The sequence below is a fragment of the Coregonus clupeaformis genome, chromosome 30, assembly GCF_020615455.1.
Source record: "Coregonus clupeaformis isolate EN_2021a chromosome 30, ASM2061545v1, whole genome shotgun sequence".
Lineage (NCBI taxonomy): Eukaryota > Metazoa > Chordata > Actinopteri > Salmoniformes > Salmonidae > Coregonus > Coregonus clupeaformis.
In genome coordinates, this window is record NC_059221.1 from 21,642,595 (window position 1) to 21,670,335 (window position 27,741).

General features: G+C 48.0%; 1 protein-coding gene across 1 annotated transcript in view; it reads right to left on the minus strand.

Moving 5' to 3' along the window:
- LOC121545650 (calmodulin-binding transcription activator 1-like) overlaps positions 1–27,741 on the minus strand; it is a 454,137-nt gene that overhangs the window by 99,555 nt on the left and 326,841 nt on the right. The window contains exon 6 of the mRNA XM_041856375.2: positions 11,407–11,478. Within this exon, the coding sequence (XP_041712309.2) occupies positions 11,407–11,478 (72 nt within the window). The remainder of the gene's footprint in view (positions 1–11,406; positions 11,479–27,741) is intronic.

The window sequence follows — 27,741 nt, forward strand, 5'->3', positions numbered from 1 at the left end:
TTCAGAATAATTTAATATTTATCATGAGTCCTGGGCTGAGTTGGGATGGGTTGGGACTGTGACTACTATGTTGGCCATTGGAGAGATACTGTTGGTAAACAACTCACAACGAATAAAGCAATAAAATAAACCTCTCTGGTAATAAAAATTATAGTCACGCCGGTTGGAGCTCAATGTTAAATTCTAATCTCCCTACCATCAAATCTAAGCGAATATGACACCAATATGTGAAATATCGCAAATCAACTTGATTGGAGTTACACAACACACCTCTCGTCCGGATCTGTCAGGCAGTTACCGACAACCACTATAACACACACAACAAACCTCCCAAACCTAGCTCAAATTCTAGACAAGGCTACAGAGTCCATAAGGTCGATTAGACTTAGATCCATTTGGACTGAACAAGTTTGTAGGTGCAACAGTTTTTATTAAATTCACAATTTATCGCTCTTACGTACACATTTCTGGGTGAACGTACACTACCGGTCAAAAGTTTTAGAACACCTACTCATTCAAGGGTTTTTCTTAATTTTTTTTACAGTTTTAGATTGTAGAATAATAGTGAAGACATCAAAACTATAAAATAACACATATGGAATTATGTAGTAACCAAAAAAGTGTTAAAGAAATCAAAATACATTTTATATTTGAGATTGTTCAAATAGCCACCCTTTGCCTTGATGACAGCTTTGCACACTCTTGGCATTCTGTCAACCAGCTTCATGAGGTAGTCACCTGGAATGCATTTTAATTAACAGGTGTGCCTTCTTCAAAGTTAATTCGTGGAATTACACAAATGTGTTTGAGCCAATCAGTTGTGTTGTGACAAGGTAGGGGGGTATACAGAAGATAGCCCTATTTGGTAAAAGACCAAGTCCATATTATTGCAAGAACAGCTCAAATAAGCAAAGAGAAACGACAGTCCATCATTACTTTAAGACATGAAGGTCAGTCAATACGGAACATTTCAAGAACTTTGAAAGTTTCTTCAAGTGCAGTCGCAAAGACCATCAATGGCTATGATGTAACTGGCTCTCATGAGGACTGCCACAGGAATGGAAGACCCAGAGTTACCTCTGCTGCAGAGGATAAGTTCATTTGAGTTACCAGCCTAAGAAATTGCAGCCCAAATAAATGCTTCACAGAGTTCAAGTAACAGACACATCTCAACATCAACTGTTCAGATGAGACTGTGTGAATCAGGCCTTCATGGTCGAATTGCTGCAAAGAAACCACTACTAAAGGACACCAATCATAAGAAGAGACTTGCTTGGGCCAAGAAACACGAGCAATGGACATTAGACCGGTGGAAATGTGTCCTTTGGTCTGGAGTCCAAATTGGAGATTTTTGGTTTCAACCGCCGTGTCTTTGTGAGATGCGGTGTGGGTGAACGGATGATCTGTATGTATTACCCACCTTAAAGCAAAGAGGAGGAGGTGTTATGGTGTGGGGGTGCTTTGCTGGTGACACCGTCTGTGATTTATTTAGAATTCAAGGCACACTTAATCAGCATGGCTACCACAGCATTCTGCAGCGATACGCCATTCCATCTGGTTTGGGCTTAGTGGGACTATCATTTGTTTTTCAACAGGACAATGACCCAACACACCTCCAGGCTGTGTAAGGGCTATTTTACCAAGAAGGAGAGTGATGGAGTGCTGCATCAGATGACCTGGCCTCCACAATCCCCCGACCTCAACCAAATTGATATGGTTTGGGATGAGTCGGACCGCAGAGTGAAGGAAAAGCAGCCAACAAGTGCTCAGCATATGTGGGAAATCCTTCAAGACTGTTTGAAAAGCATTCCAGAGAATGCCAAGAGTGTGCAAAGCTGTCATCAAGGCAAAGGGTGGCTATTTGAAGAATCTCAAATATACAATATATTTTGACTTGTTTAACACTTTTTTGGTTACTACATGATTCCATATGTGTTATTTCATAGTTTTGATGTCTTCACTATTATTCTACAATGTATAAAATAGTAAAAATAAAGAAAAACCCTTGAATGAGGAGGTGTTCTAAAACTTTTGACCGGTAGTGTACGTTTGATTGTAAATTGTATATTTTGTAATAACTCACTTTTGTTTACAGGTAATGTAGTACTAGGCCTTTCTTCAGTAAACTTTAAAGTACATTTTCATGTAAATAGTTAATGGGTACATATTGATTATTTGTATATTTTCTAGGAGCTTTCTCGATTGTCTTGTTAATTTAGAATTTTTTTCCAGTTTACTCCATATTGGCTTAAATGTGTTTCAGTTATTTTGCTTCCCTCGAAAATCAGCTGTTAAAATAAATACTAATAACTACATTATTTGTCATTATTGTAAACTCTTACTTTACTTTTATTGCTGTGTTTTGCTGTATTGTTGTATAATAATGTTGTATAATCACCTTCCTGTGTAAAAATCATGGAAAAGTAAAAAATGATGTTTTAAGTGAGAAGTTGGCATAGGTCTGAAGCCGAAAAAGAAAGGACATTTACATGAGCACCACAATCCCTACTCCACCCATGCTCTACCAAGGTTTTCCAGCACACAGCTTTGACCTACTACAGTAGCTATGATGGTCTATTGTACTTCCAACAGGTTTATTAGGATTGAAACCTTCTCAAACAGCCTAATTCATACTAGAGGATGTGCTCCCACAATAATGTGATTTGTACCGCATACAAGGTAATATACTTTAGAGGGATAATGGACTTTACAGTGTCCTGCTATTAAAACAATGTATGCATACAGTATACACACTGAGTATACAAAACATTAAGAACAGTTGCTGTTTCCATGACAGACTGACCAGGTGAATCCAGGTGAAAGCTATGATCCCTTATTGATGTCACTTCTTAAATCCACTTCAATCAGTGTAGATGAAGGGGAGGAGACAGGTAAAAAAAATGATTTTTAAGACTTGAGACAATTGAGGCATGGATTGTTTATGTGTGCCGTTCAGTGGGTGAATGGGCAAGACAAAAAACGGAAATGCCTTTAAACGGGGTATGGTAGTAGGTGCCAGGCGCAACGGTTAATGTTAAGAACTGCAACGCTGCTGGGTTTTTCACGCTCAACAGTTTACCGTGTGTATCAAGAATGGTCCACCACCCAAAGGACATCCAGCCAACTATACCCAACTGTGGGAAGCATTGGAGTCAACATTGTCCAGCATCCCTGTGGAACACTTTCGACACATTGTAGAGTCCATGCCCTGACGAATTGAGGTTGTTCTGATGGGGGGGGGGGGTGCAACTCAATATTAGGAAGGGGCTTTAGCCTCCAGGCATCTGTGGCTCCAGACCTACAGCCATGGAGCCAACACACACACACACACACACACACACACACACACACACACACACAAACACACGCACACACACAAATTCACACACGCTCTGCTCCACAATGATCGACTAGGGGTGTGTTGAACCACATACAGCCAAACTCCACTCTACCACACACAGCCAAACTGCACTCTACTACACACATCCAAACTCCACTCTACTACATACAGCCAAAGTCCACTCTACTACACTCAGCCAAACTCCACTCTACTACACACAGCCAAAGTCCACTCTACTACACTCAGCCAAACTCCACTCTACTACACACAGCCAAAGTCCACTCTACTACACACAGCCAAACTCCACTCTATCACACACAGCCAAACTCCACTTTACTACACACAGCCAAACTCCACTCTACCACACACAGCCAAACTGCACTCTACTACACACAGCCAAACTCCACTCTATCACACACAGCCAAACTCCACTTTACTACACACAGCCAAACTCCACTCTACCACACACAGCCAAACTCCACTTTACTACACACAGCCAAACTCCACTCTACCACACACAGCCAAACTGCACTCTACTACACACAGCCAAACTCCACTCTATCACACACAGCCAAACTCCACTTTACTACACACAGCCAAACTCCACTCTACCACATACAGCCAAACTCCACTTTACTACACACAGCCAAACTCCACTCTACCACACACAGCCAAACTGCACTCTACTACACACAGCCAAACTCCACTCTATCACACACAGCCAAACTCCACTTTACTACACACAGCCAAACTCCACTCTACCACATACAGCCAAACTCCACTTTACTACACACAGCCAAACTCCACTCTACCACACACAGCCAAACTCCACTTTACTACACACAGCCAAACTCCACTCTACCACACACAGCCAAACTGCACTCTACTACACACAGCCAAACTCCACTCTATCACACACAGCCAAACTCCACTTTACTACACACAGCCAAACTCCACTCTACCACATACAGCCAAACTCCACTTTACTACACACAGCCAAACTCCACTCTACTACACACAGCCAAACTCCACTCTACCACACACAGCCAAACTCCACTTTACTACACACAGCCAAACTCCACTTTACTACACACAGCCAAACTCCACTCTACCACACACAGCCAAACTCCACTCTACCACACACAGCCAAACTCCACTCTACCACACACAGCCAAACTGCACTCTACCACACACAGCCAAACTCCACTCTACCACACACAGCCAAACTCCACTCTACCACACACAGCCAAACTCCACTCTACCACACACAGCCAAACTCCACTCTACCACACACAGCCAAACTCCACTCTACCACACACAGCCAAACTCCACTCTACCACACACAGCCAAACTCCACTCTACCACACACAGCCAACTTACACAGAACATACAGTAAAGAGGGAGGGAGGGAGGTAGGGAGGGAGAAGGGGGAGAAAGTAAAGGGAAAGCGAGATGAGAGAACAGTAGGCCCTCTCCTCATACAAACACTGGTTTGAGATATAAGTAGAGAGAAAAAGAAAGATAGATAGAGAGAGAGAGAGAGAGAGAGAGAGAGAGAGAGAGAGAGAGAGAGAGAGAGAGAGAGAGAGAGAGAGAGAGAGAGAGAGAGAAAGCTCTGCATCCACTCCTACCTCACCATTCATTTCATTATCTGATTCTACATCACTCTCTCCTCTCTCCTTCTCCTCTCCTCCAGCCCTCTCCATGGATGTGGCAGACAGGCAGACAGACAGACAGACAGACAGACAGGCAGGCAGGCAGGCAGGCAGGCAGGCAGGCAGGCAGCAGGATAAATTAAGTTTCCCCTCAGACCCCCTGCGTATTAATATCATAACTATCCTGACCTCCGTGGCCCCGCGGGCCAGCACACGGCACCCTACATTCCATTAGTACTAAACAAGAGAAGGGGACATGGATAGATTGAATCAATCAGGAGAGCCACCAGGACTGAAGGGGGAGAGGATGTGTAGTTGTGTGTGTCTGTGTGTGTGTGTGTGTGTGTGTGTGTGTGTGTGTGTGTGTGTGTGTGTGTGTGTGTGTGTGTGTGTGTGTGTGTGTGTGTGTGTGTGTGTGTGTGTGTGTGTGTGTGTGTGTGTGTGTGCAGCTAGGTCTGGAGGCAGGAAGCAAAGGTATGACACTGATTCAACATCATTATTCCCCCAAATGTCTATTTTGTGCCACGTCAATTGGAACGACTGGAACTTTTTCCAGAGTGACAGACTGCACAGTGAGCCACTCTGCTCTGCAGCTCTGATGCAGTTTACAGCCCTTAATTGTGGCAATACTTTTTCTCAGTCTGTCTTGTTTGCTGGAATGGCAAAGACTCTTTAAAGTGGTCTAATGCCACTGAGAGGTTGTGGCGGGGATGGGCTGATTGCGGAGAGGTGAAGAGAACAAAAGGAGAGAACAGGAGCCCCCCCCCACACACACGGCCAGGTCTCCATTCTCATCACCTCCTCTTCTCCCCTGTCCCATTACCAAGGCTTTCTCAATAAAGACTGGGTAAAGACTGGATAAAGAGGCGGACGCCCACAGGCTAAATCCCCCCTCAGCCATCTTCTCCTATTGTCTCTCCAGCACTTTCTTCTCCCCAACTCTCTCTCAATTCAATTTAATTCAAAGGGCTTTATTGGCATGGGAAGCATATGTTTACATTGCCAAAGCAAATGGAATAGACAATAAACAAAAGGGAAATAAACAAGGGAAACATCACTACATCTCGCTCTTATCCTCTGTTTCTTCTCCCCAACTCTCTCTCTCTCTCTCTCTCTCTCTCTCTCTCTCTCTCTCTCTCTCTCTCTCATCCTCTGTTTCTTCTCCCCAATCTCTCTCTCTCTCTCTCTCTCTCTCTCTCTCTCTCTCTCATCCTCTGTTTCTTCTCCCCCACTCTCTCTCTCTCTCTCTCTCTCTCTCTCTCTCTCTCTCTCTCTCTCTCTCTCTCTCTCTCTCTCTCTCTCATCCTCTGTTTCTTCTCCCCATCTCTGTGGTGCTGTGTGGCTGGCTGTTGGCTGCTGCTGATTTACATGTGTCATTCACTGGTACCCCTCCAGTCTCCAGTCTCTCCACAGCCTCAGGGAGCAGAGAGAGCTACCCCTCCAGTCTCCAGGCCCTCCACAGTCCCAGGGAGCAGAGAGAGCTACCCCTCCAGTCTCCAGTCTCTCCACAGCCTCAGGGAGCAGAGAGAGCTACCCCTCCAGTCTCCAGTCTCTCCACAGTCTCAGGGAGCAGAGAGAGCTACCCCTCCAGTCTCCAGTCTCTCCACAGTCTCAGGGAGCAGAGAGAGCTAACCCTCCAGTCTCCAGGCCCTCCACAGCCTCAGGGAGCAGAGAGAGCTACCCTCCAGTCTCCCGGCCTTCCACAGCCTCAGGGAGCAGAGAGAGCTACCCCTCCAGTCTCCCCGTCCTTCCACAGCCTCAGGGAGCAGAGAGAGCTACCCCTCCAGTCTCCCGTCCTTCCACAGCCTCAGGGAGCAGAGAGAGCTACCCCCTCCAGTCTCCCGTCCTTCCACAGCCTCAGGGAGCAGAGAGAGCTACCCTCCAGTCTCCCGTCCTTCCACAGCCTCAGGGGAGCAGAGAGAGCTACCCCTCCAGTCTCCCGTCCTTCCACAGCCTCAGGGAGCAGAGAGAGCTACCCCCTCAGTCTCCCCGTCCTTCCACAGCCTCAGGGAGCAGAGAGCTACCCCTCCAGTCTCCAGGCCCTCCACAGCCTCAGGGAGCAGAGAGAGCTACCCCTCCAGTCTCCCGTCCTTCCACAGCCTCAGGGAGCAGAGAGAGCTACCCCTCCAGTCTCCCGTCCTTCCACAGCCTCAGGGAGCAGAGAGAGCTACCCCTCCAGTCTCCCGTCCTTCCACAGCCTCAGGGAGCAGAGAGAGCTACCCCTCCAGTCTCCCGTCCTTCCACAGCCTCAGGGAGCAGAGAGCTACCCTCCAGTCTCCCAGGCCCTCCACAGCCTCAGGGAGCAGAGAGAGCTACCCTCCAGTCTCCCGTCCTTCCACAGCCTCAGGGAGCAGAGAGAGCTACCCCTCCAGTCTCCCCGTCCTTCCACAGCCTCAGGGAGCAGAGAGAGCTACCCCTCCAGTCTCCCGTCCTTCCACAGCCTCAGGGAGCAGAGAGAGCTACCCCTCCAGTCTCCCCGTCCTTCCACAGCCTCAGGGAGCGAGAGAGAGCTACCCCTCCAGTCTCCCCGTCCTTCCACAGCCTCAGGGAGCAGAGAGAGCTACCCCTCCAGTCTCCCCGTCCTTCCACAGCCTCAGGGAGCAGAGAGAGCTACCCCTCCAGTCTCCCGTCCTTCCACAGCCTCAGGGAGCAGAGAGAGCTACCCCTCCAGTCTCCAGGCCCTCCACAGCCTCAGGGAGCAGAGAGAGCTACCCCTCCAGTCTCCCGTCCTTCCACAGCCTCAGGGAGCAGAGAGAGCTACCCCTCCAGTCTCCCGTCCTTCCACAGCCTCAGGGAGCAGAGAGAGCTACCCCTCCAGTCTCCCGTCCTTCCACAGCCTCAGGGAGCAAGAGAGCTACCCCTCCAGTCTCCCGTCCTTCCACAGCCTCAGGGAGCAGAGAGAGCTACCCCTCCAGTCTCCCGTCCTTCCACAGCCTCAGGGAGCAGAGAGAGCTACCCCTCCAGTCTCCCGTCCTTCCACAGCCTCAGGGAGCAGAGAGAGCTACCCCTCCAGTCTCCGGCCCCACAGCCTCAGGGAGCAGAGAGAGCTACCCCTCCAGTCTCCCGTCCTTCCACAGCCTCAGGGAGCAAGAGAGAGCTACCCCTCCAGTCTCCCCGTCCTTCCACAGCCTCAGGGAGCAGAGAGAGCTACCCCTCCAGTCTCCCGTCCTTCCACAGCCTCAGGGAGCAGAGAGAGCTACCCCTCCAGTCTCCAGGCCCTCCACAGCCTCAGGGAGCAGAGAGAGCTACCCCTCCAGTCTCCCGTCCTTCCACAGCCTCAGGGAGCAGAGAGAGCTACCCCTCCAGTCTCCCGTCCTTCCACAGCCTCAGGGAGCAGAGAGAGCTACCCTCCAGTCTCCCGTCCTTCCACAGCCTCAGGGAGCAGAGAGAGCTACCCCTCCAGTCTCCCGTCCTTCCACAGCCTCAGGGAGCAGAGAGAGCTACCCCTCCAGTCTCCCGTCCTTCCACAGCCTCAGGGAGCAGAGAGAGCTACCCCTCCAGTCTCCAGGCCCTCCACAGCCTCAGGGAGCAGAGAGAGCTACCCCTCCAGTCTCCAGGCCCTCCACAGCCTCAGGGAGCAGAGAGAGCTACCCCTCCAGTCTCCAGTCCTTCCACAGCCTAAGCTCAGTGCTGCTCTCCTGTTGACAGACTACTGCTGCACAGCACAGCTCATACAGACACAGCAAACACAGGGTAACACAGGGTAACACAGGACAACAGGGTAACACAGAATAACACAGGGTACACAGGGTAACACAGCTTAACACAGGGCCAAACAGGGACAGGAGGAACCAGACCAAAAAAACAGGGTAGTCAGGATACGTCTGGGACATAGGACCAGGGTGAGTCAGACTGCATTGGCCTGAGTTGACCTAGGACTGCACATGAGCATTGTGAGAGGCCTATGGAGACAGGAGTAGTGAGGGCTTTGAGAGACATGAAAGAGGTCAGAGTTCAGTTCTTTAATAAGATAGCAGGCACTGAGATCTCAATCTGAAGTACCTTTGAGTTCTACCTCAAAGCAGATGACCCAAAAAAATATTCTGGAGTTTCTGTTGTCAGTTACTGTTGAGCAGCGTACAGCCTACTGTAGCTTGTTAAAGCTCAGTGATAGAGTGTGAGAGAGAATTTGGCTGCTTCCCAAATGGCAGCCCATTTCCTTTATCGTGTACTACTTTTGACCAGGGCCCAAAAGAGGTGGATGATATACGGAATAGGGTGCCATTTGGGACACAGACTTTCTGTTAGCTGGATAGCAAGGGTCTGAGTACACCTGAGTCATCCAGAGCTGAGCTCAGCGGAGAAGAGAGGAGAGCCCTGGGTGAGGTGAGGTGAGCAGGCCAGGCTGGAGTATACATACTGTCCTCCACAGCTGTTGAGCTGTGGAGGAGCGAGTGGCTAAGTGAGTGAGCCCCTCCATCTTTGACAGGTGTATGTGTGTCCTGAGACCGAGGTGAAGAGAAGTGCTGTGCTTTCTGAAAGTGAGACATCTTACGTAGTGTGACACCCTCTATGTGTGTGTGTGTATATGCCTGTGTGTGTGTGTGTGTATGTGTGTGTGTGTTTGTCTGTTTCCCAGAGCCAGGCTGCAGTGTGCAGTGTCAGGGCTAGCTTTGATCTGTCTAGCAGGCAGGCAGACAGGCAGGCGGTAAGGTACCAGGATGATGTATAATCTGCCTGGCCTGCCTGCCCGGCTCCATTAGGCCTGAATTAGACTTGAAGGAGCTGCTAAACAACTCTGAACAGAGAACAGAACAAGGGGGTGGAGGGAGGAGGTGTGGAAGGGGGGAGGGGTGAAGGAGGGGTGGATGGGGGGTGGAGGGTGGGGACACAATGACTTCAGGAAAATAACAAAAGATGTTCCCCTAACAGGTGTCAAATATAACTAGATCAAAGGACTAGAGCGCATCTGTGGGCTTGGGGAGGCATTATATCCACTGTAAGGCTGTGGGCTTGGGGAGGCATTCTATCCACTGTAAGGCTGTGGGCTTGGGGAGGCATTCTATCCACTGTAAGGCTGTGGGCTTGGGGAGGCATTCTATCCACTGTAAGGCTGTGGGCTTGGGGAGGCATTCTATCCACTGTAAGGCTGTGGGCCTGGGGAGGCATTCTATCCACTGTAAGGCTGTGGGCTTGGGGAGGCATTCTATCCACTGTAATGCTGTGGGATTGGGGAGGCATTCTATCCACTGTAAAGCTGTGGGCTTGGGGAGGCATTCTATCCACTGTAATGCTGTGGGATTGGGGAGGCATTCTATCCACTGTAGGGCTATGGGCTTGGGGAGGCATTCTATCCACTGTAAGGCTGTGGGCTTAGGGAAGCATTCTATCCACTGTAATGCTGTGGGATGGGGAGGCATTCTATCCACTGTAAAGCTGTGGGCTTGGGGAGGCATTCTATCCACTGTAATGCTGTGGGATTGGGGAGGCATTCTATCCACTGTAAGGCTGTGGGATTGGGGAGGCATTCTATCCACTGTAAGGCTGTGGGCTTGGGGAGGCATTCTATCCACTGTAATGCTGTGGGCTTGGGGAGGCATTCTATCCACTGTACTATGAGCTCCACTACTGCTGCTTTACAGCCTGTTCCACTAGAGATGACACGTGTATGTTTGTGTGTTTGTGTGTGTGTGTGTGTGTGTGTGTGTCAGAAGTGGCACACGTATTTTAGCAGACTCTGCTTCTGTTGGACATTGGGTCGGGTGGTGGATGTTCCCAGTGAAGTGACTGGGGTAAATAAGCAAAGAAAAGGGGAGGGAGAGAGAAAGAGGGAGAGAGAAGGAGGGAGAGAGAAGGGGGGAGAGAGAAGGAGGGAGAGAGAAAGAGGGAGAGAGAAAGAGGGAGAGAGAAAGAGGGAGAGAGAAAGAGGGAGAGAGAAGGAGGGAGAGAGAAAGAGGGAGAGAGAAAGAGGGAGAGAGAAGGAGGGAGAGAGAAAGAGGGAGAGAGAAGGAGGGAGAGAGAAGGAGGGAGAGAGAAGGAGGGAGAGAGAAGGAGGGAGAGAGAAGGAGGGAGAGAGAAGGAGGGAGAAAGAAAGAGGGAGAGAGAAGGAGGGAGAGAGAAAGAGGGAGAGAGAAAGAGGGAGAGAGAAGGAGGGAGAGAGAAAGAGGGAGAGAGGAGGGAGAGAGAAAGAGGGAGAGAGAAGGAGGGAGAGAGAAGGAGGGAGAGAGAAAGAGGGAGAGAGAAGGAGGGAGAGAGAAGGAGGGAGAGAGGAGGGAGAGAGAAGGAGGGAGAGAGAAGGAGTGAACATTGTGTGGTATCTTTCTATCTGCTGTGTGTCAGAAAGGAAGAAATGCTCCTCCTACCCATTCAGACAGTGGGAGAAAATCTGGGGGAGTTGACCTGTGTAGGAGTAGAGGAGCGAGGAAGGCTGTTATGTGTACATGTGTGCAGAGGAGGGAGGGAGTCTCTTACCTGGAGCAGCCAGTAGCACCTGCGGTGGAAAGTGGGGATGATGGAGGAGTGGACGTAACAGCCATACAGACACTGCAGAGGGAGAAACACAGAGACAGAACAGCAGTTATAGTATAGTTACAGTGCAGTGTAACACAACACAATAGACTAACCTCCACCCCCACTGACTCCCGACCCCTGACCTCTCACCCCTGATCCCACACACAGGCCATTGTCTTCAGAACAAAGGTAGTGGTGACCTGGGACAAGCTGCTATGAACACTGATAAGGTTGAATGGGTTAATACCTCCTCACCCCCCTATCGCTCTCTCTACCCCTCATTCCATTCTCTTTCTCCTCTCCCTCTCTCTCTCTCACTCTCTCCCTGAACATAACCATAAGACTCCCCCTCATGCCATAACCCCCCTCTCGCCTGGAGAGGTCTCCTGACAGGATGATTCAGGTGCTCCTACATCCCCCTTCCCTCCCCTCACCCCCTGCAGGGCCAGTACCCGGCGCTACGTAGCGTTACTAAAGCACGGCATTTATTAATATCCTTATCGTAAACAGATAATACAGTGCCTGGGGGCTCGTTCCCTTGGAGAGAGAGAGAGAGAGCCGGAGCACAGCCACAGCCAGGGCTGATAACGCCTCCCTACTAGTATCTGGCATAGAGAGGCAGAGGGGCCACCAGACATTTTTCACCAGAACCCAGATCAAAAATTGTGCACTATATAGGGAATAAGGTGACATCTGGGACACAAGCCTACAGCTACAGCAGCACAACAATACAACACTTGGGCTAGAGCTGGGGCAGCAGCCTCGCTCCACTTATTCCAAAACCCTCCCAATGCTCCTCCACCTCCTCATACTAAACTCTGAATCCTATGGGCTCTGTCCTAAGGTAGTTCACTATAGGCCTATAGGGAATAGTGTACCATTTTGGAAGCCGCCCTACTCAGAGAGGCCTAGTCGTTTGCTTGTTTACGGCTACAGCTAGTCCTGTTACAGCCTCACACTGACTCTGGCTGGCAGTGGGGAAATATACTGTGTAATGCAATATTTGTGATGTGAACAGAGTAGTAGTGGATTGCTCTTAAGACAAGGGGTTTGCTTGGCTCTTTGAGGAATAAATCAATCACACAAAGGTCTAGGGTTTGTTTCAGCCTCTTGTTCTCCAAGCCACTCTGGGATAGTCTGTTTATTTAGAAAGGAAGAGGAGCTGGAGTGGTTTACTGCATGGCAGCCTGATACCACACACACACACACACACACACACACACACACACACACACACACATTATTCACTAGTGTTCAATAAGGTAAACAGTGTTTCCCGGGGCCGTGTATATCTGAATGGGTAGGAGGTGGTAGAGAGGAGGTATTGTGAGTGATTGAGTGAATGTGTGACTGTGTGTGTGTGTGACTGTGTGTGTGTGTGTGACTGTGTGTGTGTGTGTGTGTCTGACTGTGTGTGTGTGTGACTGTGTGTGTGTGTGACTGTGTGTGTGTGACTGTGTGTGTGTGTGCAGGTGTGTGTGCGTACAGTGGCTTGCGAAAGTATTCACCCCCCTTGGCATTTTTCCTATTTTGTTGCCTTACAACCTGGAATTAAAATTGATTTTTTGGGGGTTTGTATCATTTGATTTACACAACATGCCTACCACTTTGAAGATGCAAAATATTTTTTATTGTGAAACAAACAAGAAATAAGACAGAAATACAGAAAACTTCAGCGTGCATAACTATTCACCCCCCCAAAGTCAATACTTTGTAGAGCCACCTTTTGCAGCAATTACAGCTGCAAGTCTCTTGGGGTATGTCTCTATAAGCTTGAGACATCTAGCCACTGGGATTTTTGCCCATTCTTCAAGGCAAAACTGCTCCAGCTCCTTCAAGTTGGATGGGTTCCGCTGGTGTACAGCAATCTTTAAGTCATACCACAGATTCTCAATTGGATTGAGGTCTGGGCTTTGACTAGGCCATTCCAAGACATTTAAATGTTTCCCCTTAAACCACTCGAGAGTTGCTTTAGCAGTATGCTTAGGGTCATTGTCCTGCTGGAAGGTGAACCGCCGTCCCAGTCTCAAATCTCTGGAAGACTGAAACAGGTTTCCCTCAAGAATTTCCCTATATTTAGCGGCATCCATCATTTCTTCAATTCTGACCAGTTTCCCAGTCCCTGCCGATGAAAAACATCCCCACAGCATGATGCTGCCACCACCATGCTTCACTGTGGGGATGGTGTTCTCGGGGTGATGAGAGGTGTTGGGTTTGCGCCAGACATAGCATTTTCCTTGATGGCCATAAAGCTACATTTTTGTCTCATCTGACCAGAGTACCTTCTTCCATATGTTTGGGGAGTCTCCCACATGCCTTTTGGCGAACACCAAACGTGTTTGCTTATTTTTTTCTTTAAGCAATGGCTTTTTTCTGGCCACTCTTCCGTAAAGCACAGCTCTGTGGAGTATAAGGCTTAAAGTGGTTGTGACGAGATGTGAATGAAGGAGTCAGGCGCAGGAGGTAAAAGTCCAGAGTTTATTCTGTTTACATAAATCAAATGCTCCCAGCGTGAAAACGAAACTAATACAAGGGAAAATATTCCACCTTGGCAAGTACAAATAGAAGAGTAGCTCAACCGAGCTACTCGCTCTCACAATAAACAATCACTCACAAAGACAAGAGGAACAGAGGGGACACTTATACACATACTAATTAGGGGAATGAGCACCAGGTGTGTGTGATTGACAAGACAAGACATGACAAGTGGAGTGATGAGAATGGGATCGGCAGTAGCTAGTAAGCCGGTGACGACGAACGCCCAAACCTGCCCGAACAAGGAGGGGAGGCAGCCTCGGCGGAAGTCGTGACAGTGGTCCTATGGACAGATACTCCAATCTCCGCTGTGGAGCTTTGCAGCTCCTTCAGGGTTATCTTTGGTCTCTTTGTTGCCTCTCTGATTAATGCTCTCCTAGCCCGGTCCGTGAGTTTTGGTGGGCGGCCCTCTCTTGGCAGGTTTGTTGTGGTGCCATATTCTTTCAATTTTTTAAATAATGGATTTAATGGTGCTCCGTGGGATGTTCAAAGTTTCGGATATTTTTTTATAACCCAACCCTGATCTGTACTTCTCCACAACTTTGTCCCTGACCTATTTGGAGAGCTACTTGGTCTTCATGGTGCCGCTTGCTTGGTGGTGCCCCATGCTTAGGTGTTGCAGACTCTGGGGCCTTTCAGAACAGGTGTATATATACTGAGATCATGTGACAGATCACTTAGATTGCACACAGGTGGACTTTATTTAACTAATTATGTGACTTCTGAAGGTAATTGGTTGCACCAGATCTTATTTAGGGGCTTCATAGCAAAGGGGGTGAATACATATGCACGCACCACTTTTCTGTAATTTATTTTTTAGAATTTTTTGAAACAAGTTATTTTTTCATTTCACTTCACCAATTTTGACTATTTTGTTTATGTCCATTACATTTACATTTACATTTACATTTACGTCATTTAGCAGACGCTCTTATCCAGAGCGACTTACAAATTGGTGCATTCACCCTATAGCCAGTGGGATAACCACTTTACAATATGTTACATAAAATCCAAATAAAAATCTATTTAAATCACAGGTTGTAATGCAACGAAATAGGAAAAACGGCAAGTGGGTTGAATACTTTTGCAAGGCACTGTGGGGAAAAAAAGTATTTAGTCAGCCACCAATTGTGCAAGTTCTCCCACTTAAAAAGATGAGAGAGGCCTGTAATTTTCATCATAGGTACACGTCAACTATGACAGACAAAATGAGAAAAAAATTCCAGAAAATCACATTGTAGTATTTTTAATGAATTTATTTGCAAATAATGGTGGAAAATAAATATTTGGTCAATAACAAAAGTTTCTCAATACTTTGTTATATACCCTTTGTTGGCAATGACACAGGTCAAACATTTTCTGTAAGTCTTCACAAGGTTTTCACACACTGTTGCTGGTATTTTGGCCCATTCCTCCATGCAGATCTCCTCTAGAGCAGTGATGTTTTGGGGCTGTCGCTGGGCAACACGGACTTTCAACTCCCTCCAAAGATTTTCTATGGGGTTGAGATCTGGAGACTGGCTAGGCCACTCCAGGACCTTGAAATGCTTCTTACGAAGCCACTCCTTCGTTGCCCGGGCGGTGTGTTTGGGATCATTGTCATGCTGAAAGACCCAGCCACATTTCATCTTCAATGCCCTTGCTGATGGAAGGAGGTTTTCACTCAAAATCTCACGATACATGGCCCCATTCATTCTTTCCTTTACACGGATCAGTCGTCCTGGTCCCTTTGCAGAAAAACAGCCCCAAAGCATGATGTTTCCACCCCCATGCTTCACAGTAGGTATGGTGTTCTTTTGGATGCAACTCAGCATTCTTTGTCCTCCAAACACGACAAGTTGAGTTTTTACAAAAAAGTTCTATTTTGGTTTTATCTGACCATATGACATTCTCCCAATCCTCTTCTGGATCATCCAAATGCACTCTAGCAAACTTCAGACGGGCCTGGACATGTACTGGCTTAAGCAGGGGGACACGTCTGGCACTGCAGGATTTGAGTCCCTGGCGGCGTAGTGTGTTACTGATGGTAGGCTTTGTTACTTTGGTCCCAGCTCTCTGCAGGTCATTCAGTAGGTCCCCCGTGTGGTTCTGGGATTTTTGCTCACCGTTCTTGTGATCATTTTGACCCCACGGGGTGAGATCTTGCGTGGAGCCCCAGATCGAGGGAGATTATCAGTGGTCTTGTATGTCTTCCATTTCCTAATAATTGCTCCCACAGTTGATTTCTTCAAACCAAGCTGCTTACCTATTGCAGATTAAGTCTTCCCAGCCTGGTGCAGGTCTACAATTTTGTTTCTGGTGTCCTTTGACAGCTCTTTGGTCTTGGCCATAGTGGAGTTTGGAGTGTGACTGTTTGAGGTTGTGGACAGGTGTCTTTTATACTGATAACAAGTTCAAACAGGTGCCATTAATACAGGTAACGAGTGGAGGACAGAGGAGCCTCTTAAAGAAGAAGTTACAGGTCTGTGAGAGCCAGAAATCTTGCTTGTTTGTAGGTGACCAAATACTTATTTTCCACCATAATTTGCAAATAAATTCATTAAAAATCCTACAATGTGATTTTCTGGATTTTTTTTTCTCATAGTTGATGTGTACCTATGATGAAAATTACAGGCCTCTCTCATCTTTTTAAGTGGGAGAACTTGCACAATTGGTGGCTGACTAAATACTTTTTTCCCCCACTGTATGTTTTGGTCTTGTTAAACTAAACACTAGTTATAAAGAGCAGGGCCTGCAGAGGAACTGAGTCTGGATAAATACTCATTTGCAAACATCAAACAGTCTGATTAATTATACCAATGTACCACAGCACTGCCTCAGAGACCAGGCTGGGTATGAAAAGGCCATCACACATCTTAACATATGCATAAACACACACAGTAATGAGCACACACACACCACACACATAGACACATAGATACACACTCACATGAGCAAACACACATAGACAAGAATGATAAAATAGATCAAATACTCTCCAGGTGTTCCATTGTCTACAACACAAAGCACCCATTTAGTGATAATACCAGCGCTATAGAGCACCATGTGACATGTGATGTGGACTTCCATCTGGTCTCATTGTTACACTGTAACATCATCCAGTACTTCTGTCTGCAATGGAACGTATACCTCCACCCACTACCACTGCTCTGTCATCTATTACTGCCGTCTGGAATAGGACGTATACTTCCACCCACTCTCACTGCTCTGTCATCCATTACTCCTGTCTGGCAATGGACAGATTCCTCCTCCCACTACCACCATGCAGCCTACAGTTATAGTCACACAGTTATAGTCACACAGTTATAGTCACACAGTTATAGTCACACAGTTATAGTCACACAGTTATAGTCACACAACAGTTATAGTCACACAGTTATAGTCACACAGTTATAGTCACACAGTTATAGTCACACAGTTATAGTCACACAGTTATAGGCACACAGTTATAGTCACACAGTTATAGTCACACAGTTATAGTCACACAGTTATAGGCACACAGTTATAGTCACACAGTTATAGGCACAGTTATAGTCACACAGTTATAGGCACACAGTTATAGTCACACAGTTATAGTCACACAGTTATAGTCACAGTTATATGCACACAGTTATAGTCACACAGTTATAGTCACACAGTTATAGTCACAGTTATAGTCACACAGTTATAGGCACACAGTTATAGTCACACAGTTATAGTCACACAGTTATAGTCACAGTTATATGCACACAGTTATAGTCACACAGTTATAGTCACACAGTTATAGGCACACAGTTATAGTCACACATACATGTACGCATACATGCACACACTGACACTCATTCACAATAGCCACACATACACTGTCAGACAAAGCACGCCCATAGACACAGAGCTCAGCACACTCCAAGTGCTTATCAGTAATACAAGACCCATATCATTTACCAGTGTTTGTGATTCTCTCTCCAGGCTGAGTGGCTTGGTGACAAAGTGACAGCAGCAGAGGCATTATTTGCTGTCTTTGGGCTGTGACAGATGACAGCACATCACTGGGCCAGCAATTCAACCGGAATTACACACGCACACACATAGTGACACGCAAGCACACATGCACACGCACATGCAGACAAATACACATACCGAACACACACACACACACACTCAGAAAAACTCTCTCCTGACACTCACTCGCAGATGATTGATACTTTGTATTGAAGGTGCAACAGAGTAATGATAGAACAGGATATAACACAGCACTGAATAAAATCATTTACAAGCACTGTGGCCATAATGTATTCACCCCGTGTCATTGTACTCAGGACACAATAAGAGTTACAGCCCCGGACGTCCTCCAAAGTCAAACACTGATGCAGCAAATTCATTTGGGAGGTGTCAATCAAAGGAACACCACAATGGCAACAGAACGGTCACCTGGTCGAATGAGGTGGCATTGCTCCCTGCCCTGAACATGTCCCCTCCATCGTGGGCAGAGTCAGAGGAGAGGAGGGGGCAGAGTTCAATGAGGACCAATGGGTCCCAGACAGACAGAGGGTGCATCCCAAATGGCACCCTGTTCCTTATAGTGTACTACTTTTGACCAGGGCCCATATAGGGAATATGGTGCCATTTGGAACGCAACCAGACACACACCCAGCTCCCCAGTCCAGACCAGACCAGACCAGAGCAGACCAGAGCAGTCCAGACCATACAAGAGCAGACCAGAGCAGTCCAGACCAGACCAGAGCAGACCAGAGCAGAGCAGTCCAGACCAGACCAGACCAGAGAAGGCTTAAATAAAGCACTCAGACATAACAGCCAGCAGGGCCACCAGCCATCACCTGGTCTGACAGCCCAGGTTCCTGTCCCCGCCTGTCGCCCAGGCAACGTGACACTCAGTCCCATCCATCATGGAGGACGAGAGACGTGAGGCGAGGAACGGCAAGAAGAGGAGCGGGGCAAGGCTGGCAGAGAGAGAGAGAGAGAGAGAGAGAGAGAGAGAGAGAGAGAGAGAGAGAGAGAGAGAGAGAGAGAGAGAGAGAGAGAGAGAGAGAGAGAGAGAGAGAGAGAGAGAGAGAGAGAGAGAGCTATAGCGATAGAGACAGAGACAGAGAGCGAGATAAAGAGATCGAGATAGAGTGAGAGAGCGAGATAAAGAGATCGAGATAGAGTGAGAGAGATAGCGAGAGAGAGAGCTAGAGAGAGAGCGATATAGTGATATAGAGAGAGAGAAATAGAGAGAGAGAGAGATAGAGAGAGAGAGAGAGATAGAGAGAGAGATAGAGAGAGGAATAGAGAGATAGAGAGAGAGATAGAGTAAGGAAAAGGGGAAACTCTGTCATTAGATCATAATGATGTGTGAACTGTGAAGGCATCTCTTAATCAGACTGTGACACCTTATTTATGTTGCCAATTTGCTGTTTTCCACGGCGTGACGACAGCAGTCTTACTGTCTGAGCCCTGCCATGCGTCTATCTATATGTCTGTCTGACAGTTTGGCACCCTCAGCCAGCCCTGGAATCATTAGGCCTATACTCTCTCTATTCCCTCGCTTCACCTGTCTTTTCCCCCTTACTGTACTGTATAGCAACTCTCTCCTCCACTCTGCTATTTCTTCTTTATATTCCCTCTTTCACCTTTGCTCTCCTTCCTTCTGTCCTTCCTGTACAGTATATATCCCCTCCTTCCCTCCTCCCCCTCCTCCCTGTCTCAACCTTCTTTTGTATAGGCTGCTCTGCCATTGATTCATGTTAGTCTTCATGTTAGTCTTCTTCCATTTCCCAGACCAGTATGAGCTCTCAGATATCTCCTGTGTGTGTGTGTGATACAGCCTGTATTTGTCCTGTCTATCCTGTATTGAGTGACCTGCTGCCTCCTGCTTCTACACAGTTGTTAACATGGCCATCCAGCACCTCAAACCACTCCACTCTAACCGCTTTATTACTGGAGCCAGGTATCAGCTAGCAGCAGGGCTGGATGCAGTGTTTGTGTGTGTGATGTGTGTGTGTGTAAGGCTCATTGTATGTGTGTGTGCGTATGCCTCTGTGTATTTGTGTGCGTGCATGCATGTGTGTATCACAGTGTGTGTGTATGCATGCCTGGGGGCAGGTGATTCAGCCTGGGGCTCCACAGCACAAATAGAGCAACATGCAGGCAGCAGTCAATAAGACTCTAATATCAAGACCTACCCTATCCGAACAAACAATCCAACCCACACTCAATAGAGATTCATAGAGCATGCAGGATTCAGCCAGGCCCTTCCCATTGACAGCATCCATGATGACTATTGATCAGCTAAAAACCCCTGGGCCCAGTACAGACATGATAGGATGAGTCACCAGTGAAAGTGCCACTTCTAGTTAGGACGATGAGCTCATTTTCACCAATACTGTAATGCTGTGCTGTTTCACTTGTGTTCGTTCTGTGTTACTGCCAGATATGCTCTATCGTTTGGCCAGAATCTAATTAGCTGAAGTGTCTGTGTGTCTGGCTGAGTGCCCAGACTGCCCACTATATCTGTCTCCACATGTTGGCGTTGGGAAAGGAATACACCACTACAGTATATCAGAATGCTAGCTACAATATTGTCTGTATACCTTAAGTACAACTATGGAAAACATTATTGAGACTAAATTGCGTACTTTCATTTCTAACAAAGACTCTCCTGAGGCTACTGTATTGCTAGCTATCAATACACTTGAAAATTTAAGCAGCAATTGATAAGGCATTATAGATTATGAATTAAAAAGGGATTAGATTTATCTCCACATTCCTCTCGAATAGATACACTAGGCCCTGCTTCTAGGCCTAAATCAGTCATAACTTATTGGAGGACTAAATGAATTGGCAAGCCCGGGTTGGATATAAAAATGTTATAAAAAATCTCAACAGAGAGAGAGAGAGAGAGCTAGGGAGAGAGGGGGCAAGGGGTGAGGTGGCGAGGCGGGAGGGAGCGAGGGGGGAGGAAGATAGAGAGATGAAAAGGAGAGAGCAGGATTTAAAAAAAACGAGTAGTTTTTTCTTTTGATATGACCTTGACCTTGACCTTGGATAATAAAAAAATTGCAATTTGTATAAATTAAATTCACACGTTTGTCATGGTGAGTATGGAAGGAGATGAAGATGACAAGAGTTATAGGGAATGTGGGACAGAGAAAGAGAAGAGGAGAGAGTGAGCAGCAGAGAGTGAGAGAGAGAGAGAGAAAGAGAGAGAGAGAAAGAGAGAGAGAGAGAGAGAGAGAGAGAGAGAGAGAGAGAGAGAGAGAGAGAGAGAGAGAGAGAGAGAGAGAGAGATAGAGAGAGAAAGAGGTGCGGGGAAGGGAGGAGGAGGGTGCGGGCGAGCCTGTGCACGTCTGTCTCCCTGACTGAAGACACAGTGTCTGTTGATGCTAATGCCAAGCGGCCGGGCTCAGGGCCAAAGGCATTAAGTGGAATCGAATTTCACCAAACTAGCTTTAATCAGCAGGTTTTTAAGGTTCAAATTACTCTCCCTCTCCTCCAGCCCACTGGCCAAGGTTAAAGCAGACACACACAGGCAGGGGATGTGTGGGGCTGAGCCGCAGCTAATGGGATGGAAGGCATGGGGCCTACGGCACACATGCCACCAAACAGGACACACACTTGCTGACACACACACATGGACACACAAACGCATATACACACGCAGGCAAACACACAGACACACCACAAACACACACACGTGCTGAGGCACACATACACAGAGACAAGCACACTCTCTCACACACACGGAAATGGACCACGTCACAGCGGAGACCGGCCGTATGTCAAATTCATCATCTGAGTTGATGATCCCAGAGGGAAAGCAGTGACAGTAAAAAGAAAAACCTTATGTGTGTCTTTGAGAGAGAGAGAAAGACAGAGAGTGAGTGAGTGAGTGAGTGAGTGAGTGAGTGAGTGAGTGAGAGTGAGTGAGTGAGAGTGAGTGAGCGAGAGCGAGCGAGAGAAAGACAGAGAGAGTGAGTGAGTGAGTGAGTGAGTGAGTGAGCGTGAGCGAGCGAGCGAGCGAGAGAGAGAGTATGTATGCACACTTGTGTGTGTGAGTGTGTGCCTTTCATTGATCGGTCCCCTGGTATCACTAGGAGTGATGTTGATAGAGGTAAATGTACATCCTTATACTAGCTACACCCTATCCTCCATCTCTGAGTTAGAGACTGGCTTCCCACGACCAATTACACCCCTTTTATACATACATACATACATACACACATACTGCATAGCTTTTATAGAGTGCTCTTCTACAACAGAACCAACCAACTTAGATTGACTGTTTTGACTGTTGTACGTAGGTTTCCTTAAAGTCTTTCTGAGAGGACCCTTGAACCTTGCACGTCAACTCCCTTATTTATTCTGTTGTTGAGTTGTTGGAAGAAATCAAGAGGTGGCAGCTTACATAAAGAAAAAAAAAACTCTGTTGAAACTCCTTACATCATGACTGTTGTATTTACCTCCACAGCAAAGCTCTGTGACTCTCTCTCTCTCTCTGTAACTCTGTCTCTCTGTGTGTTTCTTAACAAGAGGGCTCTTTCAGAAGGCCGTCCTTGACCCCATGCAGCCTATGACGGCAATCAGTAGCACATTAATGTCAGCCTACATACAGAGAACACATCCTTTGAGCAGTAAACTGTTAGAGCAGTAGTCCTCCTCTGCTCTGCTGTCAGCTCCTGATGCCTCACAGACTGCACACTGGCTGACTGTGTGGAGGGAGGCCGACATAGTAGCACTAATAAACCAGCCTTCTCTCTCCAGCTTCGTACTCCTCATTGTCCTAATCATCTTCCCTTTTCTCTGAAACTCTATTCCACTACCTGATTTCCTACTGGCCTAGTGGTAAGTGCCATAGGGAAATGCACCAGTGACTGTGACTATGTGTGTGTGTGTGTTTGTCCTCAGAGTGACATACAGTATTGTGACATTATACAGGACCACTGTTGTGCCACTAAGTAAGGCTGAATAGCTTTAGTCTAGATAAGTGGATAATAGTTAAGTACACATCACGTATGTAGGTAAGTGCATGCTGAGAGGGTATGTACTGTATGTAGATGGCATGTATTATGGTACATGACCATTATCACAGGACCCAAACAGCCTCTTCCTTATCGCCTACCTCTAGGCTGACCTCTAGATTGCCTGTCCAGAATGTTAAAATGCCTTGAGCCTAAAGGATTAATGAGTATTTGTTTGTATTAGAAGGCTAGAGTCCAAGGCTATCATCCATGACTGGAAGCTTCATTCCATTAAAGAGGGTAATGCATTAAGGCAATCAGGGTGTCATCCTGGCGGTGTCCCAAAAGGCACCATATTCCATATCCAGTGCACTACATTTGACCAGGGCCCATAGGGCTACATAGGGAATAGGGTGCCATTTGGGACGCAGCCTCTGTGGTTAAAATGCAATGGGTCAAGGGTCAACTCTGAGCTGTCCTTGGCTGGCGGGTGGAAACAGCTGAGTCAAAGGAGAAGACTTACTGGTCTCTAAACTCCATGGTTATAGTGCTTAGTCAGACCCAAATGCAAGTGCTGGAAGAGAGCCAATGGAATATCTATACCCTACTACATGTATATGGATCCACCTTTGATCTCACAGCCTATCTAGTACGCTCACGGAGGGAAAGAAGAACTTGTAGATCTGCTATGCAAAAAAGCTCAGTTCCCCTGGGAAATGTAAGTCTGGTGTTTTAAGTGCTTTCCACGACATTGGCTAAATTAGCTGAGCTCATCGTCACCACATAATGAATGAAGCCTCGCCCTCCATTTTCAAATCAGATGTCAAGGAATAAGGCATACATTAAGTCAGTTCAGGAGTCTGCTCACTGCTTAATAAACATAAATGACATTGTTTGAGTCTGTGTGACCGGCCATTAACCTTCCCTGTGAGAGCTGAGGTAAGGATAAAAGTGTCACTGTGTGAAAAAGAAAAAGGGAGAGAGAATGTCCTCTGAATGAATGAGAGTAGAGCCAGCAGCCCTCTGCTCTGTTCCCCTCAAACACACACACACAGATGACATCACAGCCCTGTGACATCACAGCCTCCCACCTCCGTTCCATTGCAGTTGCGCTGCAATCCCTGTTGCCTAATTGTAAGAGAGAGCCCAAATTTGTAATGCTGCACAGTTCTGTTAGGAGTGATTAGTACACACTCACAGACTTTACACCCCTCCCACACCCCCCACCATGATCTATAGGCACTCTATATTTCCAATAGCTCCTGTGTGAGCGAGGAGGGGCTGGGAGAGACTGTAAATCATAGCAAGGCCTACAGAGAGAGGAGGAGAGGAGGGTGAGAGGGAGGGAGGGAGGGAGATAGAGAGTAAAAGAGAGAAAAGGAGGAGATAGGGAGACATATACAGTAGAGGGAGAGGAAAGAGTACAGGAGGCTCAGCTTATAGAATCAGGAAGGGGGAGAGGGTGCAGAAAATGATTGAGGGAGCGAGGGAGATGGAGGGAGAAGCACACATATAGAAGCAGGAAGATTGAACGTTGGGGAGACATGAGAGGAAAGGAGGAGAGGAGGAGAGTTGATTACCAAGGAAACAGCAAGGGAGGGAGAGAGTGTGGAGACCAGGAGGAGGAGAAGAAGAAGAGATGGAGGAGAGGAGAGTGTGAGAAGAGGGAGAGAAAGAGAGAAGGAGAGAGGCTAGGATGAATGCTAACAGCGAGTCCAAACCCAGTGCTGAGGCTTTATCCTTCACAGGCGGAGGAGCAACAATCGCAAACACATTTTCTCTTGCCCTGGCCCTGGGAGAGATAAAAAAGCAATTTGTATTCTATTCCTATTCAGCACCGCTTGGCCTGTTTCTCTGCCTGCATATTTGTAAACACAGCGTCGTCAGAGCAGCTTAATCTTCCCTACACAAACGCAGCAGGCTACAGGGGGGCAGCGGGCGGAGGAGGGTGGAGGGTCCGGAGCACAAGTGGACAGGAAGGGCATCCTGCATCAGAAGTAATTTCCTTCTTTGCTGCTGGGGGATGTTTCTGTAAGTTGTACCCCGAAGATTCCTGGAACCCCCCCTGTAATAAGAGAACCAACATCACTCCACATCATCAGTGTGTGTGTATGTGTGTTGGTGAGGCCAGATGGAGGGGGTGGGACCCTCTGGTTCCTTAACTGTCTTAACTGTCACTATGGCTGTATTTTGTGCTTATGCCTCACATTTTCCCCTCTACCATGTACATTGCAGTCACGGTCTCTCAAGTTCACATACACATTCAGAGTCATGTGGAAGGTTCAAACAAACACATGCATGTGAAGTCATACATTCAGAGAGAGAGCGAGAGAGCGAGAGAGAACGAGCCTGGAACTGGCGATCGTCTGGGTGCACATTGGCTCACAGAGGCGTGAAATTAGGCGGAGCGACACCTGCCAATACATATTACACTAAAGCGGACTGGGTTCCCCTCCTCTCCTCTTACTCACCACCTCCTCTCCTCAGGCTCTGCTCTCTCTCCTTCTCTCTCCTTCTCTCTCTCTCTCCCTCTCTTTCCCCATGCCCTACTATCTGACATCTCCTCATTACAACCCTCGTCAGGGCTCCATTAATGACTGATAGCTGCCCCGGCCCAGCCTGGCTCAGCCCGGCCTGCATGTCGTCAAGGCCAGCCTGGCTCAGCCGGCTGCATGTGTCCAAAGGCCCAGCCTGCTCAAGGCCCACTTCTCCCTGCCTGCAATCTAGGAAGGCCCAGCCTGGCTCAGCCCGGCCTGCATGTCGCTCCAAAGGCCACAGGGAGAATGGTGCTCCACTTCAGAGGACCCACGCCTGCCTGTCTGCCTGGTGACAACATTATCAGCCCCTGCACTCCTTCGCTCTCTCTCTCCCCCTCACCCTTCCGGCCCCTCTGCCCCTGCAGGGCTATACACCCCCAGTTTGGACAGGCTGGCTCAGCGAGGGATTAGCGGAATGGGAGGAAAACAACAACAACACAAATGTCAACAATTATAGGTGCTATGGAAACAGCAGGTCGGTAACGGTCTGTCTTTATAATTTGATGATCTACTGACTGGCTTATGAGTATTAGACTGTTAGTATTAAATCTGTATCTTTTTGTCTGTCTGACACTCCATCTGGCATGGGCTTGACCAGCCTGCAGTTCTGGACTACGAATGGGGGAGACAACCTTATGAATTAGCAGTGAATTGTGGAGACGCTTAAGTTGTGAATTCAGTCAGACGGATAGATAGACACTCAGAGAGAAGCAGACGGACCCACAGACACACAGCAGGCAGTAGGCTGAGACAGAGAGACAGAAAGAGAGAGTCTAGGAGCAGCTGAGCTGTGTGATGGAGACAGTGGGGAACGGAACCGATGGGGCCCATGTTCATGTTGTGATGAGACTCAGGGAGAGGAGGAGAGGAGGAGAGGAGAGGAAAAAAGAAGTGACACTCATTCGGAGAGCCTCTTCTGGCTGAGTTATGATGAGATGTTTGTAAGCTGGCTTGTTCATGCGTCTCCTCTGGCCCTTTGCCTGGCCCCCTCCCTTCATCCCTCCCACCTTCCCTCGCTCCCTCTGTCCTTCCCTCTCTCCCTCCCTCCTTCCCTCGCTCCCTCCCTCCTTCCCTCTCTCCCTCCCTCCTTCCCTCTCTCCTTCCTTCCCTCTCTCCCTCCCTCCTTCCTTTCCTCTCTCCCTCCTCCTTCCCTCTCTCCCTCCTTCCTTCCCTCTCTCCATCCCTCCTTCCCTCTCTCCCTCCCTCCTTCCCTCTCTCCATCCTTCCTTCCCTCTCTCCCTCCCTCCTTCCCTCTCTCCCTCCTTCCTTCCTTCCCTCTCTCCCTCCCTCCTTCCCTCTCTCCCTCCCTCCTTCCCTCTCTCCCTCTCACTGTGTTGAGGTGGTTAGGAGACCTGTAGCGCTAACCTTCCTTTATCTGGCTGGTGCAGCAGGGGACAGTGCTCTGACACACACCCATACTTTCATGTCCCCTACCTCCTATATCTTCCAACATGGCCTCCCTCCCTCCCTCCCTCCTTCATCTCTGCTCCTCAGCTCACACACACAACATGGCTGCACGTCCTGCTGTCTGCTTTGATGGGGCTAAGCTGGCTGCCTGGCCCAGATCTCACTAATAATTAACAGACATTATTTTAATCTCAGAAAGGCTTCGCTTAACCTTGGCCCGTTCTGAAGCCCTGCTTGAGACGGTGGGGCACATAGTTCCGTAGGAGGGAGAGATGGAGAGAGAGGGAAAGATGGAGAGAGAGGGAGAGGAAGAGAGAACTAAAAAGACAGGCACAGAGAGAGAGAGGTACAGAGAGGTACAGAGAGGTACAGAGAGAGCTAGAGAGGGGACAGACTGAAATGATTTGACATTCTGGCTGGGCTCAGATCTCTATTAGAAGACGGGAGCCTGACTGGGATGTTTGATTTCATCTGTGGGCTCTACTAGCATGGGGAGCAGCAAGGGCTCAGGAGCTGTCTGACACTGAGTAAAGAGAGAGACTGGCTAGGAGCAGACAGAAGGACAGAGAGAGAGAGATAGAGAAACATGAGAGCCAGGGACATACAACCAGCCAGTCAAACAGACCCACACACCATATACGTACTTACCAACAATAAAATAAATAAATGTAATAGGGAACATGTAGAGTGAAACAGACAAGCAGCGAGAGGAGAGAGGGAGCGAGAGAGAGAGCGAGAGAGAGAGCGAGAGAGAGAGAGAGAGAGAGAGAGAGAGAGATAGAGAGAGAGAGAGAGAGAAAGGGGAAGAGGGAGAAAGAGAAGGAGAGAGAGAGAGAGAGAGAGAGAGAGAGAGAGAGAGAGAGAGAGAGAGAGAGAGA